This window comes from Dreissena polymorpha, chromosome 1 (assembly GCF_020536995.1).
Source record: "Dreissena polymorpha isolate Duluth1 chromosome 1, UMN_Dpol_1.0, whole genome shotgun sequence".
NCBI classification, from domain to species: domain Eukaryota; kingdom Metazoa; phylum Mollusca; class Bivalvia; order Myida; family Dreissenidae; genus Dreissena; species Dreissena polymorpha.
Genome location: NC_068355.1, coordinates 57,867,796 through 57,884,250, shown reverse-complemented (window position 1 = coordinate 57,884,250; position 16,455 = coordinate 57,867,796). Strand labels below are relative to the sequence as shown.

Here is a 16,455-nt window from a genome sequence, read left to right as displayed (position 1 = left end):
GACCCCAGGGGCATAGTTTGAACAAACTTGGTAGAAAACTATAAGATGTCACTACATAGCAAATTTGGTAGCCCTAGGCCCAATGGTTATGGACAAGAAGATTTTTAATGTTTGCACAAAATAGGCCTTATATAGCAAATTTTCAATTTTTTAACCCCCCGGGGCAGGGTCAAATTTGACCCCAGGGGCATAATTTGAACAAACTTGGTAGAGGACTATAAGATGTCACTACATACCAAATTTGGTAGCCCTACGCCACACGGTTATTGACAAGAAGATTTTTAAAGTTTGCATAAAATAGGCCTTATATAAGCAAATTTTCAATTTTTTGACCCCCCGGGGCAGGGTAAATATTGACCCCAGGGGCATAATTTGAACAAACTTGTTAGAGGACTATAAGATGTCACTACATACCAAGTTTGGGAGCCCTAGCCCCAATGGTTCTTGACAAGAAGATTTATAAAGTTTGCACAAAATAGGCCTTATATAAGCAAATTTTCAATTTTTTTACCCCCAGGGGCAAAGTCAAATTTGACCCCAGGGTCATAATTTGAACAAATTTGAAAGAGGTTCACCACAGGAACATTCCTGAAAAATTTCATCAGAATTGGACCAGTAGTTTAGGAGAAGAAGATGTTTAAAGAAAAAGTTAACGCACGCACGCACGCACGGACGCACGCACGCACACACGACGGACACAGGACCATGACATAAGCCCCGCTGGCTTTTGGCCAGTGGAGCTAAAAAACTGAATTTTCTTTTTTTTTCTCCAATTCAAGCGGAGATAATTCTGGACTCCGATAACTCCGATATTGCTCATTTTCAATAGGGTTTGACTCATCATTCAGATAAAGACACTGTGCAAGTTGGGAAATAATTGGATGAAAACTGTGGACTTTATTGCGCAAACAAGCCTTATTTCACAATTTCCTCAAACTCAAGGGGAGATAATTATGGACTTTTAACTTTGATGTAACCCATTTTCAACAGGGTTCGAGTCCTCATTAATATAAAGACACTGAACAAGTTTGAAAAGGATGAAAATGACAAAAACCCTTCCATGACATAAGTTCTTCAGGCCTTCGGCCAGTAGAGCTAATAATTGATAAGCTATTGATCGGTAACCATTTTCACTCTTTGTATCATAGTGAACTTGACCTTTGACCTAGTGAACCCAATATTGCTAGGGGTCATCTAATGTCCAAGGCCAATGCACATGTGAAGTATCAAGCCAATCAGTAAATTTGTTGACGAGTTATTGATCTGAAACGATTTTCACACTTAGTGTTATAGTGACCTTGACCTTTGACATAGTGATCCCAATTTCAATAAAGGTCAAATACTGTCGAACCCACAGCACATGTGAAGTATCAAACCAATCGGTCAATTGATTGACAAGTTATTGATCGGAAACAAACTGGTCTACCGACATTCAGACTGGTTTACAGACAGACGTCAAGTAAAACAATATACACAATCAATAGGAGCCTTAAAGTAACCACCTGCTCTACTCTTTATAACAATCGATAGGGCCCTTAAATCAATCGCATGTACTCGTCTTTCTAACAATTCGTAGTGTCCTTAAGGCAATCATCTGCACTACTCTTTATAACAATACATATGGCCCTTAAATCAATCGCATGTACTAGTCTTTCTAACAATTCATAGGGTCCTTAAGGCAATCATCTGCAATACTTTTTATAACAATACATACGGCCCTTAAATCAATCGCATGTACTAGTCTTTCTAACAATTCATAGGGTCCTTAAGGCAATCATCTGCTCTACTCTTTATAACAGTACATAGGGCTCTTAAACAAATCACATGCACTACTCTGTATAACAAGCCATAAGACTCTTAAACATATCACATGAACTACTCTTTTTAATAATTCATAGGGCCATTAAGACAATCACCTACACTACATCCATAGGGCTCTTAAACCAATCACCTGCACTACCATTTTTGACAATACATATGGCTCTTAAACCAATCACCTACATTTCTCTTTATAACAAGGCATAGGACCCTTAAACCAATCACCTGACCAAGTTTCATGAAGAACGGACAGTAAATCTGGCTTCAAGCGTGTTAACTAGGTTTTACTATAGCCATACATAGCCATATAATGAAAAAATGATCCGCCCCGTGATGGTCATGTTTTTCAACGAACTGGAACCATTTTCAAACTGGTCCAAGATATCATTGAGACAAATCTTCTGGCTAATATTCATGATGATCAGACAATAAAGGTGGCCTCTAGAGTGTTGACAAGATTTTACTTTAGCAATAAAAGGCCATATGCCCTGCTTCCTGGGGACTATGTTTTTCAACCAACCGTAATCATTTTTTGAACTCATCCAAGATATCATTGGGATAAATCTTGTGACTAAGTTTCATGAAGATTGGACATTAAATGTGGCTTCAAGATTGTTAACAAGGTTTTACTAAAGCTATATTTAGCTATATAATAAAAAATGCCCCGCCCCCTGGCGGCCATGTTTTGCAACCAACTTTAACAATTTTTAGACTCGTTCAAAATAACATTTGGACACATTTTTTGTTTTCATGATTGATAGACATTACATGTGATCTTTAGAGTGTAAACAAGGTTTTACAATAGCCATATAAGAAAAAATGCTCCGCCCTCTGGGGGCCATGTTTTATAACCAATGGGAATCATTTTTAAACTCTTCCAAGATATCATTGGTACTATTTTTCTGACTAATTTTCATGAATTCGGACAATAAAAGTGGCCTCTTGAGTTAAGAGTAGAGTGTTAACAAGGTTTTACTATAGCCATATATGGCCATATTATTAAAAATGCCCCGCGTCCTAGTGGCCATGTTTTAAAGGGGCCTTTTCATGCTTTGGTTAATTTACAAAATAGAAAAAAAATGTTTAAAATCGCAAATTTTCCTTGAAGTTATGATATTTTAGGGGAAACAGTAATACATAACATTAACCATGCTCTAAAATGGACCCCCCATCCAAGCACTTGTGTGATGGATGGGGATGGAGGGCATTATTGGAAATAAGGCCGGAGGCCGAAAATATACCAGCATATCACTCCAGTGACTAGTCTATTTCGCTACTCAAAAGTACAAAATGAAATTTTGTGACGAATTCACACGTGACCACAGCTATATAAATACTGCACCTTGCACAAGGAAACTCATAGGCTAAAGTCAGATTTTATGTTGTCGTAAACTACTCAAACATTCAATATGGTTCTTAATCAACAAAGGGTGGGCACATAAGAACATAATTCTTCCATTCAAGTGTGGGTGCTTGTATATTTTCGGCCTCCAGCCTTATTTTCAATAATACCCCATCCATCACACAAGTGCTTGGATGGGCCGGGGTCCATTATTTTCATAAGGCCTCCAGCCTTCAATATACAAGCATATTTAAAGACGACAACATAAATAGAACAGACAATTACTCAGTTTTATCAAATGTATGCGTCATAATGCATAATTTAATGAATGTCTACATAATAATGTAAACATATATACCATATGCAAGTATTACCACATATATATCAATATTACATCCATATTATCTATAATAATATAGCATATAAGGTCTGATATAAAAACGCAGTTTCAATCCTTTATAACAAACAACCATAATACAAGTAACCTGGCCATGAATAATGTAATACTGATCTCCACTTAGAAAGTTCTGGAGCAATATAAATACCAGTTATAAATTAAGTATCTGAAAATAATAAGATATTACTTAGGTATCCAACCAGAACAGAAAATGAATGTCTGCAAGACAATACAGCTTCACTAAATAATGTACTATTTTGTTGATTAATGTCATCACCCATACCTGGTAAATAGAACTTCTTAGCAGTAGACCAATCTGCAGTTATGAAAATCTCATAAGTTTTACATCCAACCATGGCAGCTGCCGAAACTGATGCCTACATGTGTTAAAATTAATACCTGCCATAAATAAAACCTGTTTAAGCCATCTTTCTAATGTATTAGAAGAAACTGACTGATAAGTAAAATACAAAATGAAAAATTCAACATCTTTTCCAAGATACTTGGTTAATGACAAGTAAGATTTCAATGTCCGAGCTGGACATAATTTTGACTCTTCATAATCTTTTAACTTGAAATTAAACATTAACACAATATTTAATATACCAAATATACAAAAAAATCTCATATTCTGATGATATTTTTACTGATCCACTTTATTTTACTCAAATGATGATGTTTCATTGGACTGATAATTATAGATTTAGGATTACAGACCAGTTGCTTCAGTTATATTGTTCAGAGTTCGCCCTGTTGGCTGCGTATGCGTTCTTAAGTTATCATCCAAAAACTATTTTACTATTTCAGGTCACCGTGACCTTTGACCTAGTGACCCGACATGTGCAAAGCAATATACACCCTCTTCTTCGAAAGGGGGCATAAAAACATCATTTCACAGAAAAATGTTTAAGTCATCAATACTTCTGACATTTTTTTCGCTGTTTGAAATGATGAGTTTCAACATTTAAATATATCTCCCTATATAGGCGTATATAATAATTCTTAATTTAAAGACCCGTTAGTGGGTTTGAAAATGAACATGAACTTTGAATTAACGACTCTTTCTTTGGATTTACATCGTGATGAGTATAGGTTTAAAAGCCTAACTTTTTGTAAATAATATTTTTTTAATCATTTTGTAATAATAACTAAACAACTGAAGAGTTACATACCTGTGTTGATCAGATACACACTGAGGGCAGCACAGCTGTTTGTGCAGGTTGCAGAATTGGTCAATTTTATGGTCCTTATGAACATCACAAGTTTGTAGAAAATCCACCACCTTTTTTGAAACTGGCCATTTATCTATTTCTTCCCTTCCAAATGTAGTATGTTTAGCCAAGGCTTTACCATGTGGATCAATACAGCCTCCACAATAAAACCGTTCACACTGTTTATAATAGAAATCAGCACTGGTCTCAACAGTATTCTTGTCTTCACAGGCATTACAAATATAGTCCTTCACTTCATGCGAATCCAGCTCAACTGAAGACTGAGAACTTGTTGCCATTTTATAAATTAACTGGTTTTAACAAAGTCACTTTCTGACACTATAATTACAAACAAACCTGCATCAGTATAGAACATAATATACATACATATATATTATATACTATTTACATTTGAACAACATTTAACTCTTTTAACATGACTCAGAAAATTGCATGTGAACTTGTAAAACATTGTTTAACGTTTAATCTGAAAAGCTCTTTGCGGCACAGTTTTGTGGGGCTAGTGATAAGCCTCACTTCGTCATGATGTAAACTGTCACGTGACAACATGTACAGTGAGTGTTACTTTACTTTAAACCTACTGGAATGATATTGTAAGAAGTGCGTTGCATAAACTGCTAATTTAAACTGACTTAAAGGGGCCTTTTCACAGCTTTTTGGCATATTTTGAAGTTTGTCATTAAATGCTTTATATTGATAAATGTAAAAATTAAATTTTAAAAGCTCCAATAAAAAATCAAAAATAAAATTTAAAAAAGGAACAAAAAAGTAGCACGCAGCAGGGCTCGAACCAGTGACCACCAGAATCCTGAAGTAAAAACGAATTAGCCACCTGAGCTATCCTACCAAGCATACATAGGATGCGTATTTTATACTTTATATAAGCAATCCTTGTAGTTTAACAAATTTTAACGACAACAACAGAATATAAAGAAGTGAAACTCCAGCTGCTGGAGCAGTATTGAATTCTCATTATAAACAATTAGTTGGTCCTTTATTTAAGGCAAGTGACCGATTGCCCAAACAGTACAAAACAGCACAATACAGCACAATACAAACCAACATAAACACAAAATATGAATAAAGAACTCTCCAAATTATTCAATCGTTTCGCGTTTCAACGCTGAATAATTTTTAGGTTTTTAAATCGTCAAAAGATGCATATACATGTATCTCATTTCCTGAGCTATTTAAAATTTTGTGCGGAATATTGATAAGTTTTAAAACATCATAGAAACTTGTTCAACCAAAGAACATTAATTTGTTTTCCATAAAGCTGTTTAAATTGTTTAAGAACTAAAGGATTACAGTTGCTTAAAGGGGTATAACAACATCATTTTTCACTAACCATAAAAATTATTTAAGCAATACATATTCTCTCTTTTCAAGCAGACATTTAAAAAGGAACATCGTTATATTTATTTATTTTTTGAAACAAGAGGGAAAAGAATGGCATTGATCGCTCACCTGTGTAATGGGGCATGGCCAAATTTTACCCCAGGGGCATGTGTTGAACAGTTTTTTATCAAGGACCAAAAAAAATATCTGACATCACATACCACATTAAATGTGTGTGCTTTGTGTATGTTAACTCTTTCACTGCTGGAACCGAATTTTGAAGGACTTTGCAAACAGGTTGGATCCAGATGAGACGCCACAGAATGTGGCGTCTCATCAGTATTCAAACTGTTTGCTATTCTGATAGTATTCTTTGAACAAAATCGAAGAAAATGCTAATTTTAGAAATTCTGCAGACGACATTTTAGCAGATGACAAATTTCCCAGCATGCAAAGTGTCACGTAATTACAATTACGTATCGTTCGTGGAGAACACACAGTAACAACCAAAGTTCATTTCTGTTTTCTTTGCGTTTTATTTCCGCTTATTAACACAACACAACATTTCCAAAATGTTTGTCAAATACAAGATACATGCGAAGCCCGCAATGGGCCCATCCCGCGAAAGCCAGCAATAATGCGACTTGTATGTTCGGCCGTTTAAGTAAGACTGTCCATAAATATAGATATAAACAACGAAAGCTTTGATAATTGTTATGTGTACAATTCTGATTGGCTGTGTAACGTCACGTGTCTACATGTACAATTCTGATTGGCCGTTTGTTAAGTCACGTGTCTGCAACCTAAATATACGTATGCAACGGACACCTAACGAATACATACGGAAATGACCGAAGATTGACACATACGGTAAGCAAATATTCGTGTCCGATAATTATAACCCGAGGCTAATGATTTGTTGATCCAGATGGCTGCCTATTTAAGATTGTATGAAATGTGGTACAAATTTCGATCATTATATAAATCCACCAATGCCCCAAATGTGCGTTTTGTGTGCGTTATGTTACAAAAGGGTTAAGTTGTTATGCTACGATATACATGTACATTATGAAATATTTCAGTGTAAACAACTACAGACATGGTCAATTTGAACCCTAAGTAATGATTTAATCAAACTAAGTACAGGAACACTATATGATGTTACATGCCAAATATTACACCTCTCACTTGGCTTGTAGAGATGATTTTAAAAATAATTCAACTACATGTATGTAGGTCTATATCAATTATGTGACAATGAAGCATTTCCACTTCAGAAACCTGGGGAAAATATCTAGAACAGTCTTTTTAGTGGAACACATTTGGATTTCACATACAAAATATCAACGCTGTAGACATTGTGGTTTAACAGAAGTAGTTATTTTGCTAAATAAATCCATACACAAAATGTGATTCTAGGGGAATGGTCAATTTTTTTTTACCAAGGGCTCCATTGAACATGAAGCCTTTAAATTTTGAATCCAATTAGAATGGTTTGATTTAAATTAAATTTCTTTCTGAGGGACTACACATGCGTCAAAATACATATCTATTTGGTAAAGGGTTAATTGTATTCTACATGTTCATTTATTTAGGGTGATTTCATTTGCAGTTGCACACATGCTATGCTTTTCTTGTATGTGTTAATCACAGTACAAAGACTTTTTATACTAAGCTGATAAATTCAATACAATATTGAAGTTATCTTAGTTTGAGATAAATATTTAACGTCAACAATCTGAACTAATATGTTTCTACGATTATGAGGACAATAACCCAAAATGTCCTGTGGATGTTCTAACAGTTAACCTGTTTATCCATGTCAGGTCGTTTTACCACGAGATCATTTATAAAGGTGAAGTGAATGTAAGATAATATAAATAGTATCAGACTTTATCAAATGGTTTTCCATTTATAGAACATGGGGTGATTAAACTATTTGTACTTTGCCCTTACATATGATATACAGATAAAGGTTGCCAAATTTTAGTACAAAAAGCAGTTAATATTATTGTACATGTGTACCAAAGCTTTGGGTTGATTTGTATGACACACTGGGCACACTGATCCCTTTACTAAAATAGAACACACTTAGTAATTCTTACAAATTCAATTATATCGTCAAAATATTGCCTGAAACATGACTGCAATATTTTTTGCTCACATTCATGTTTACCGGTAAACATACTATTATGCTTGTTTTATGTTTTGATGAATAAAACACACTGCATTTACCATTTAACATATTTGTGGTGAAAATTGTAATGCAATTTCATTGACAGGAATTTATGTGTGTGAATAACATTACAGTCTTCGCACAACTAGTCAACTTTGTACAGGACAGTAGGTTCAGAAAACTTTGTACATAACCTACCTGCTACAGAATATAGTTGTAAAATAATCTGGTTTCATTGCAGTAATGAAGGTCATGACGGTGCGATTGACAACGATAATAAATAGAAATTACAATTGCAATAACAGCCACACAAATAGATATATGTATCATTGAATAATAGGATTTTTGAATATCTTGTTAAGAAACTAAGCTGTAATGTATTTGTATTTTCAAGTTGAATGCTATATACTTTTGATTTCATTAATAGGGGGTCCACTTGATATATTTATTTTTAGATATTATTCACTTGATAAAGTTTTTTTAGATATTCTAGGGCATCAGCGATTATTAAGTTACCATACTAGTTTCACCAAATTTAACCTGGTAACCAATTTCACAGACGTATGTGATCTAGATTCGGACATGGTCTAAATATTGTCAAGATACACATTAAGATCAAGTTTTGTCAAGACTGAGTAATAAATCTGGTCTCTAGACTGGTACCACTGTTTAAATGACATTGTACCTGGTAACCTAGTTTTAAGACACATATGATCAATATTAACTCGACCTTAATATTGTACAGAATATATATTTTTACTATGTTTCAAAAGATGCATAACTATCTATTAGAGAGGATGCAAGGTTTTTTCCAATATTTGACCTGGTGACCTTGTTTTTGGATCTAAATTCAAACTTGTGCAAACTATGTATTGTATAAATATACATTGCCTGCCATTTCATTTCATATAATACAGTAAATGACTGCAACAAACAGGTTCCTTAATAAGGCTACTTTATTATTCTGTTTCATACAAAGAACCAAGAAAAAACATTGCATGTACACAAACGTCAATCAAAAAACACTTCTGCTATGTTTTGTGATTTTTAATACCAACACATGCAATCAAGTTCATAAGATTCGACCCGGTGACCTAGTTATTTTATGTATGTTACCCAGGTTCATACTCATCCAAGAACATGTTAAGATTAACATTTTGACTATCCTTCATCAAGATTGAAAGATAAATGTGACCACTATTGAAGTAACTTTTTTTTTCTATGAATTGATATACTAACCAAATTTGTTAACTCACTGCATGGTTCGCAGATTAAAACATGACCCAGATATTTTCAAGATAAACATTATGATCAAATTCCATCTGGATTGATTATTTAATATGGCTTTTAGAGTAGTACCAAATGTGTTTAAAGATTTGATCTGGTAACCTTGTTTTTGCACGGATGAGACCCAGATTTGTTATTTGTCTAGAATTTCATCAATATTGGATGATACATTTGGCATCTATAAGTTAACAAGACGAAGGCACTGGGTCGCTCACCTGAGACCCGAAGGAAGTGAACTGTTTTGAACAGTTTCATTTGCTTCTGTCATAAATGTGGCTTTATGCTTTTCCGTTTAACCAGTGCCTGTTTTTCACTTGGTTGACATGTTATTATAATAAAAGTTCTGATCAAGTTTAATGCTGATTTGGCAAAAATGTGATTTTAAGAATGTTAACATTAATTAACTGAACACATATAAAGGAAAACTGCCATATCACGTTTGACATGTTTTTTGTTGGAACAAAAGCAATATGGAACCTCAGCCAAAATATTGTTTGAACAAATATTATGAGCAAGTTTTAATAAGACTGGACAAAAATGTGACAGTCAGTATTCACAAGGTTGCAAACCATATAATGACAACCAGAGACCATGCTTTTCAACAAGCCTTACATAAATATAGTACAACCATAGATGCAAATACTGGCTTGTCACAATGGCATACTTTTTGTTATGTGTTTAAAATATCAATGATCAAACAAAATACAAAACCCATACAAACATATGCATGATGCATCCAGCCTGTAAATACTACCTTAATCAAAATTGTACTAATTTTAACTGTATTTTGTAAGTGAATAACAAAAATACAGAGCCTGCAAATGTATAAACCATCCATGAAAATATTGACCATATGTTAAAGATGATGAACTTATTTAATAACCAGTAATATTTGAGTTCATATATGTTAAAACCAGTTCAGAAGTTATATGATTAGAAGGCACTGTATGGTACTAAATCTAAACAGTACAAAATTTTTTGAAACCAATTAAGTCACATATAGTTTAAAATAACTAAATTCCTTAAGAATATGTGAATGTTTATTCTGCAAAAATGAAAGTCCATCTCTCTGATGAGAGAAATTCTGGTTTAATTAAACCATTTTTATTTGTGGGCGTTTTAAGCTCACAAATAATGTAGAGGCAATTGTGCAAGTCAGTCTGCGTTAAGTACGCTAGGAACCGTAACCCGTGACTGCCTGTGTAGATAACTGCAGAAAAATTAAGGAGACAACGAATGCTAGGCTATGAGTGTCTGCTCTAACCACCGCATCTGCCTGTTTATAGTCCCTATTGGTACACTACATAGTGTGTATGTATTCAAAAGTATATAACAGCTTGTAAGACAAGGCCATCCTTAAAAATTCTTTTGTTTGGCATAACCCGACCGACCCACTAAAATCGGCCCGACTGAATTTTTTTTTGCTCGCTGAAAATTCTTTCCGCTAAATTTTTCCTTTCGGCTTTTTATCATTTTCGGTTATTTGCGTCATTTAATTGAATGCTCTTTCAAGGATATCTAGAATAGCAATGAACAAAACGCGTACCGGTATAACTTTGAGTCGCCTTTTTATTTAACATATGCATATCCGATTAATTAGACTTTAAATACAATTAAACCGCTCTTGTTTTTTCTCGTATCCCTTTAATTAAAATACGCTGCTGTCGTTCAGGATAGTTTGGGAGTAAAAAAACAAATCAATTACTGATCACCGTTCAATTCAATTCGGCAATCGGCAGAGATGTGTAATATTATCGCCATATAACTAATTATTTAATTAGCACTCTTTAATTCAGATCGGTAAATATTCGGTGGAAATATAAAAAGTGGTCAGCTTAGAAATATTAATTGACGGGTATTGTCATGTTTTTGTTTCATTCGCTTATCTCTTTTATACGTCTTTCCGACCGGTCGCTATTTTGGAGGCAGACGGCGATATTAAATGTGTATTCAAATTATACAACATCTGCGCATGAATGACCCAATATTATCCGATAGCTCCACCCGTTCTCACGTTTCATTCGACGACGTCATGTCAGGTGTAAGCGAGCTCAATGCTGATAGGCCAGCTACCATTTGCACTTCATTAACAATAAGGTCAAGCAATGTCTAAACGGGTACAGACCGGGTTTCGTTAACTGTTCGAATTGCAAACACTTTCATTGAAACAAAGAGACAAATATAGAAAAACAGTCCGGATTAAAATGGCGGATGTTTTCAACGAAATTTTACTAGATTTTCGCAATTTAGACTGTTCTTGTGCCAAATTCTCAATATTTTCGCAAATGACTAAAATGGCAAACGGCAGCGCGAGCATTGCGAACGTGTTATTATTGGGATAAATGCTCGCTATTACAGGGCTTGCGCTGTCGTTCGCCATTTGCGAAAGAATAGCGAATTTGGCTCAAGAAAAATATAATTTGCGAATATGCTTAAATCTCGTTTAATTTCTTTGAAAACATTTGCCATTTTAATCCAGGTGTTTTTCAAAACTATTTTTCTGTTTGTTTCCATGAACAATTTGAAGCGCATATGGTAGCTGGCCAATCAACATCGAGTTTGCTATCAGGTAGCATTGTGTCATTTATGCGCAGATAATGGAATACACAGTTGATATTGTCGTCTGCCTACAATATATCGACCGATGGCAAAAGTTGTATAAAAAATAAGCAAATGAAAAGAAGCGTAACACTCAATAAATTATTTTTAAGCTGATCACTTTACAAATTTTACCGACTATTGATCTGAATTAAAGGATGATAATTAAATAATTAGTTACATGTCAAAGATGTTGCACCTTTCTGTTCTTGATTGAAATTAAAATGTTATAATTAGTTTGTTGTTTTTTTACTCACAAACTATGCTATTGTAAAGTAATATGTCAACCAAATAGTATATTAATTACGTATTTGCTAGGTTTCTTGTTTTCATTTTCTGTAGTCAAACGATATGCACATTTTATTTCATGTGCAAAATGCGTACAATTTTTGGGACTGTCGTTTTCAGATAAAGTATTTTTCGTCGATTATATTATATTTAAGAAGTTCTTTATAGAAAAAATAGACTTACGAATACACGTGCGGTGATATGGACGGTGCAGAAAAATCTTTACCAGAGGCAGAAGACTTGGAGCTTTATTTGATAATTACCTTTCATTTTGGTATATTTCGGAGTTCAATGTCAGAAAAAAAAAAAAAAAAAAAAAAAAAAAATCCCTACCTACCTACACACCCAAATTTACCTGGGTCGGGTTATGCCAAACAAACAATTTTTTAAGGATGGCCCAACGTTGGCCAGTCTACTGTTTATCATTGAAATCTGTACATATTGGCTGCTTTCAGGGAAAACGGGGCTTAATGCATGTTAAATAAGATAAGCCTGGTCACTGATTAGCTGTATCAATGATTTGAAAAACAACACATCTCAACCTGTGCTTTAAGACATACTCTTTATAAATTTGAATGGGTTGTGGTCATTTCAAACTTGCGACATAAAAAGCTACAACATAATTTTGAAAACTGAGTTGCGTCTAAGATTAATATACAACAGCAAGCAAATTCAGTGCCTTCAGCGCTTTGATTATATGATAGGCACCAATCGTTACACTATGTTCATCTCCAGAGTCTCCGTAAAGAGTGGACTCGTACCTCATTACCAGCTATCTTGGCTTTGATACACCCAACGCGTGATCCGCCTGTGTTATAAGGCGATATACTACGCATAAAAGTAGTGATGCAATACATAGAGAGTAAACGCATTATTATTATTCCAATTAATTGTCTTAATACTTTGTTATGCAAAAACAAGCAATTGAATTATATATAATTACACAATAAATTATTATTTGGCTTTTACGGCAAATGGTTTATTGCATGGTATTGTTTTACATTTCAGAGTTAAAATGGATTTCAAGTCTGATCTAGAATATGCGATGAGCAAGCTGAAGATAGAGTTTTGTTTTAGCGACTACGAATTGATAGCCCTAAAGAGTCTATATGATTTGAAAGCTACTATCGCAGTTCTTCTGACTGGCTCAGGAAAAAGCATTATTTTTCAGGTAATAAGATGTTTTCGCGATCTTTACCACGATTGTTATGAATGTATTGTGTTGAAAATAAGCAATTTGCTAATTCGACACCTAGTGATTATTCATAAATATATATGAGGGTTTATTGTTCACAGATTTCTGAGTAACTATGGACACATTCCTAGTTTAAAGAATGAACAAAGTTGTATTTTATGATTGCATTTTCCAGTTCATTCAAAAATCGTGTTATAAAATAATTTAAATATTGATTGCTGGAATTACGCCAGAAAAACATCATATTTGTAATGTGTCTTGTTTTTACAGTGGTTCAGATCAAATTGTTCAACAGACTTGGAGACCTGACATGTTAGTTTCCCAAAATACCTCACTTGGCACTTACAGCGACAGCAACACCAAATGCTATAGAAAATCTTATTAAAAGTCTGCAATTCAAGAACACGACACACACATATTTTTTGGGGAAAAAAGAAAGAATGCCAAATATTCACAAATATGAAAAGTCTGATATGATAATGCATGAAGTGCTGCCTGAATTAAAATACCAACATAGTGAGTTTCTAGTCACCATAATGTACTGTGATAATTTGGAATATCCATGCTATTTCTTTCAACTACTTTTCCATGAACTAGGAAAACGTGAATATTGTCCTGAATCCAGTACACAACCAGAAGATTGAATTGTAGCACAATTTCACTAAGACTACACGGACATAATGAAAGCTCACATTATTTATGAGCTTAGAAAGAACAATCCCAAAGTTTGTTTAGTGCTTGCAACAGTTGCCTTAGGTATGGGTCTAAACGCGCCTTCAATTGCAAGAGTTATTCATATGCAACTACCTACGACTCTTAAAAAGTACATGCAAGAAATCGGTAGAGCAGGGCGCAACGGTAAACCTGCAAGTGCCTTGTGTTATTATAACAACGGTGACATTGCAAAAAACAGGAACGGCATGGACAATGAAATGTGCTCATACATTCAAAACAATTCCACATGCTTGCGCTTATATTTGGTTAATCATTTTGGCTACAGCAGTGTCTTGTTTTCAGGGAACCAAAAAAGTTATTGTCGTAATTGTATGGCTGGTTAAATGACTGAGAGATGCCAATTAGATCCATTTTAACCATAAAATAATTTATTCACAACTATGTTTAAAGTACTTGTCGGTTTTTATTCACTATTACATACATTTTACATGCAATTTAAAGTATATAATAAAGACAAGGACTATACAAACAGGTATGTATATGTCCCTGATAGAATTGGGCAACATCTTTCCATTAAGTACATGCTATGTACCAATCCTTAAACATAATACAGTTGCTTGACCTTTCACATTTGATCAATCCAAAATTAATTTACTTTAAATTTAATAAGAAATACCAGATGTTTACTGGTCACGTTTTGTGAAAAAAGTCTCAAAAAGATGAATTTTAATGCGAAAGACAAGGTCATGTTTACTGGAGTATTTAATAACTATAAAAAGTTTGACAGATTTCAGCTTATCACATGTTTATGGTTTTCTAGCAACCAGGTCAATAGCATGGTGTTTTTAGTGTATTCTTAATGTTTATGTTGGGTACTAATCAGTTCTGATTTTGATGACTTTCTTAATGCATTCATATATGTTACACTAGTTCAACTAATTTAGGTAAAAAATGGAAAATATTATACAATATTGCAACTGTATCAATATCGGTCCTTCTTTATCCATTGCAAGAAGTCACTAAATGCTTGGTAAAAACATGACATTGATGTTTAAAATCTTTGCAATTTATTGTTTAAGTAATGCTATTATCACACTAAATGTATTTTGAAAATCGTTACAATAACAATAAACAGCTGTATGCAACTGGATTTGCTGTTTTTACTCATAAATGTAGCTCTATAATTTGATTTTTTTCTGATAATATTGTTAATATATATGTGCTTATAGAATGATTAAATATAATATAAATATTAACATCTCTTAAAGTAGAACAGCTTTATAGTGCTTTCTTTCTGTAGTATTCAAGTTTTAATTACATGCATCATCAGGACACTCATAAATGTTGAAATGATAATCACTTTGTGTGAAAAAAACTTTAATGATTAAAATTTCCAGTATCGGAGATCATACTTAGATTTCAGTGTTTCAACAGTACATAAAAATAAGTTTTTTTACAAAGGAACACATTTTAATGGTTATCCCATAAACATAATTAATACTTTTAAATTGTGTGGGTACCTGGGCTGGTTTTCTAGAATTTTCTAAGAGAAATCTAAAACTAAATTTGACTTAGATGGAAGTTTTATATCAATTTTACTGTGCCAATTTCACCAATTAATGCTCTTAAAATGAAAAATTTACTTCACTGCATAGAATATTATTTAGAGTTGCACAAAACTATGCCAGAAACATGTACATTGATATGAAAAAAATTGGTGATTTCCTCAGACAAAACTGTTTATTACATATTCAGAATGTATTATTGTAATATCCATTCGTTTTTTAGTACCAATCCGCTTTTCTCTTACTTTATTATTAATAGTAATTGCATATTTTATCATTTTGACTGCATTTATAAATGTTTCATTTTTTAGTATGTACAAAATCAAATTTAACAATTAGTTTTGATGTAAAATCCGTTTTTATATGCAAGTGTCTATTTCACTTTTAAATTATAACAACATATTATACAATATTGAAAGATTATTCCCAGATTGATGTCATATTCCAACTTTGCATTGTGTAGTTACATGTAATTGAACACTGTATTGAACTGTATGGGAAGCTACATGTATATTGATTAAGTAATGTATGTTGTTTGTATTAT

The 16,455-nt window shown here is 33.4% G+C and overlaps 1 protein-coding gene across 17 annotated transcripts in view; it reads right to left on the bottom strand.

The window, feature by feature from the left end:
• The window catches only part of LOC127881995 (uncharacterized), a 318,763-nt gene extending 313,469 nt beyond the window's left edge, over positions 1–5,294 (bottom strand). For 16 of the 17 annotated variants that reach the window (XM_052430449.1, XM_052430457.1, XM_052430343.1 and 13 more), the window contains exon 1: positions 4,730–5,293. In XM_052430449.1, the coding sequence (XP_052286409.1) occupies positions 4,730–5,067 (338 nt within the window). In that variant the 5' untranslated portion in view covers positions 5,068–5,293. Of the gene's footprint in view, positions 1–4,729 lie in introns of all 17 variants that reach the window. The other variant, XM_052430466.1, reaches the window with a different exon arrangement.
• Positions 5,295–16,455: the final 11,161 nt, after the last annotated feature.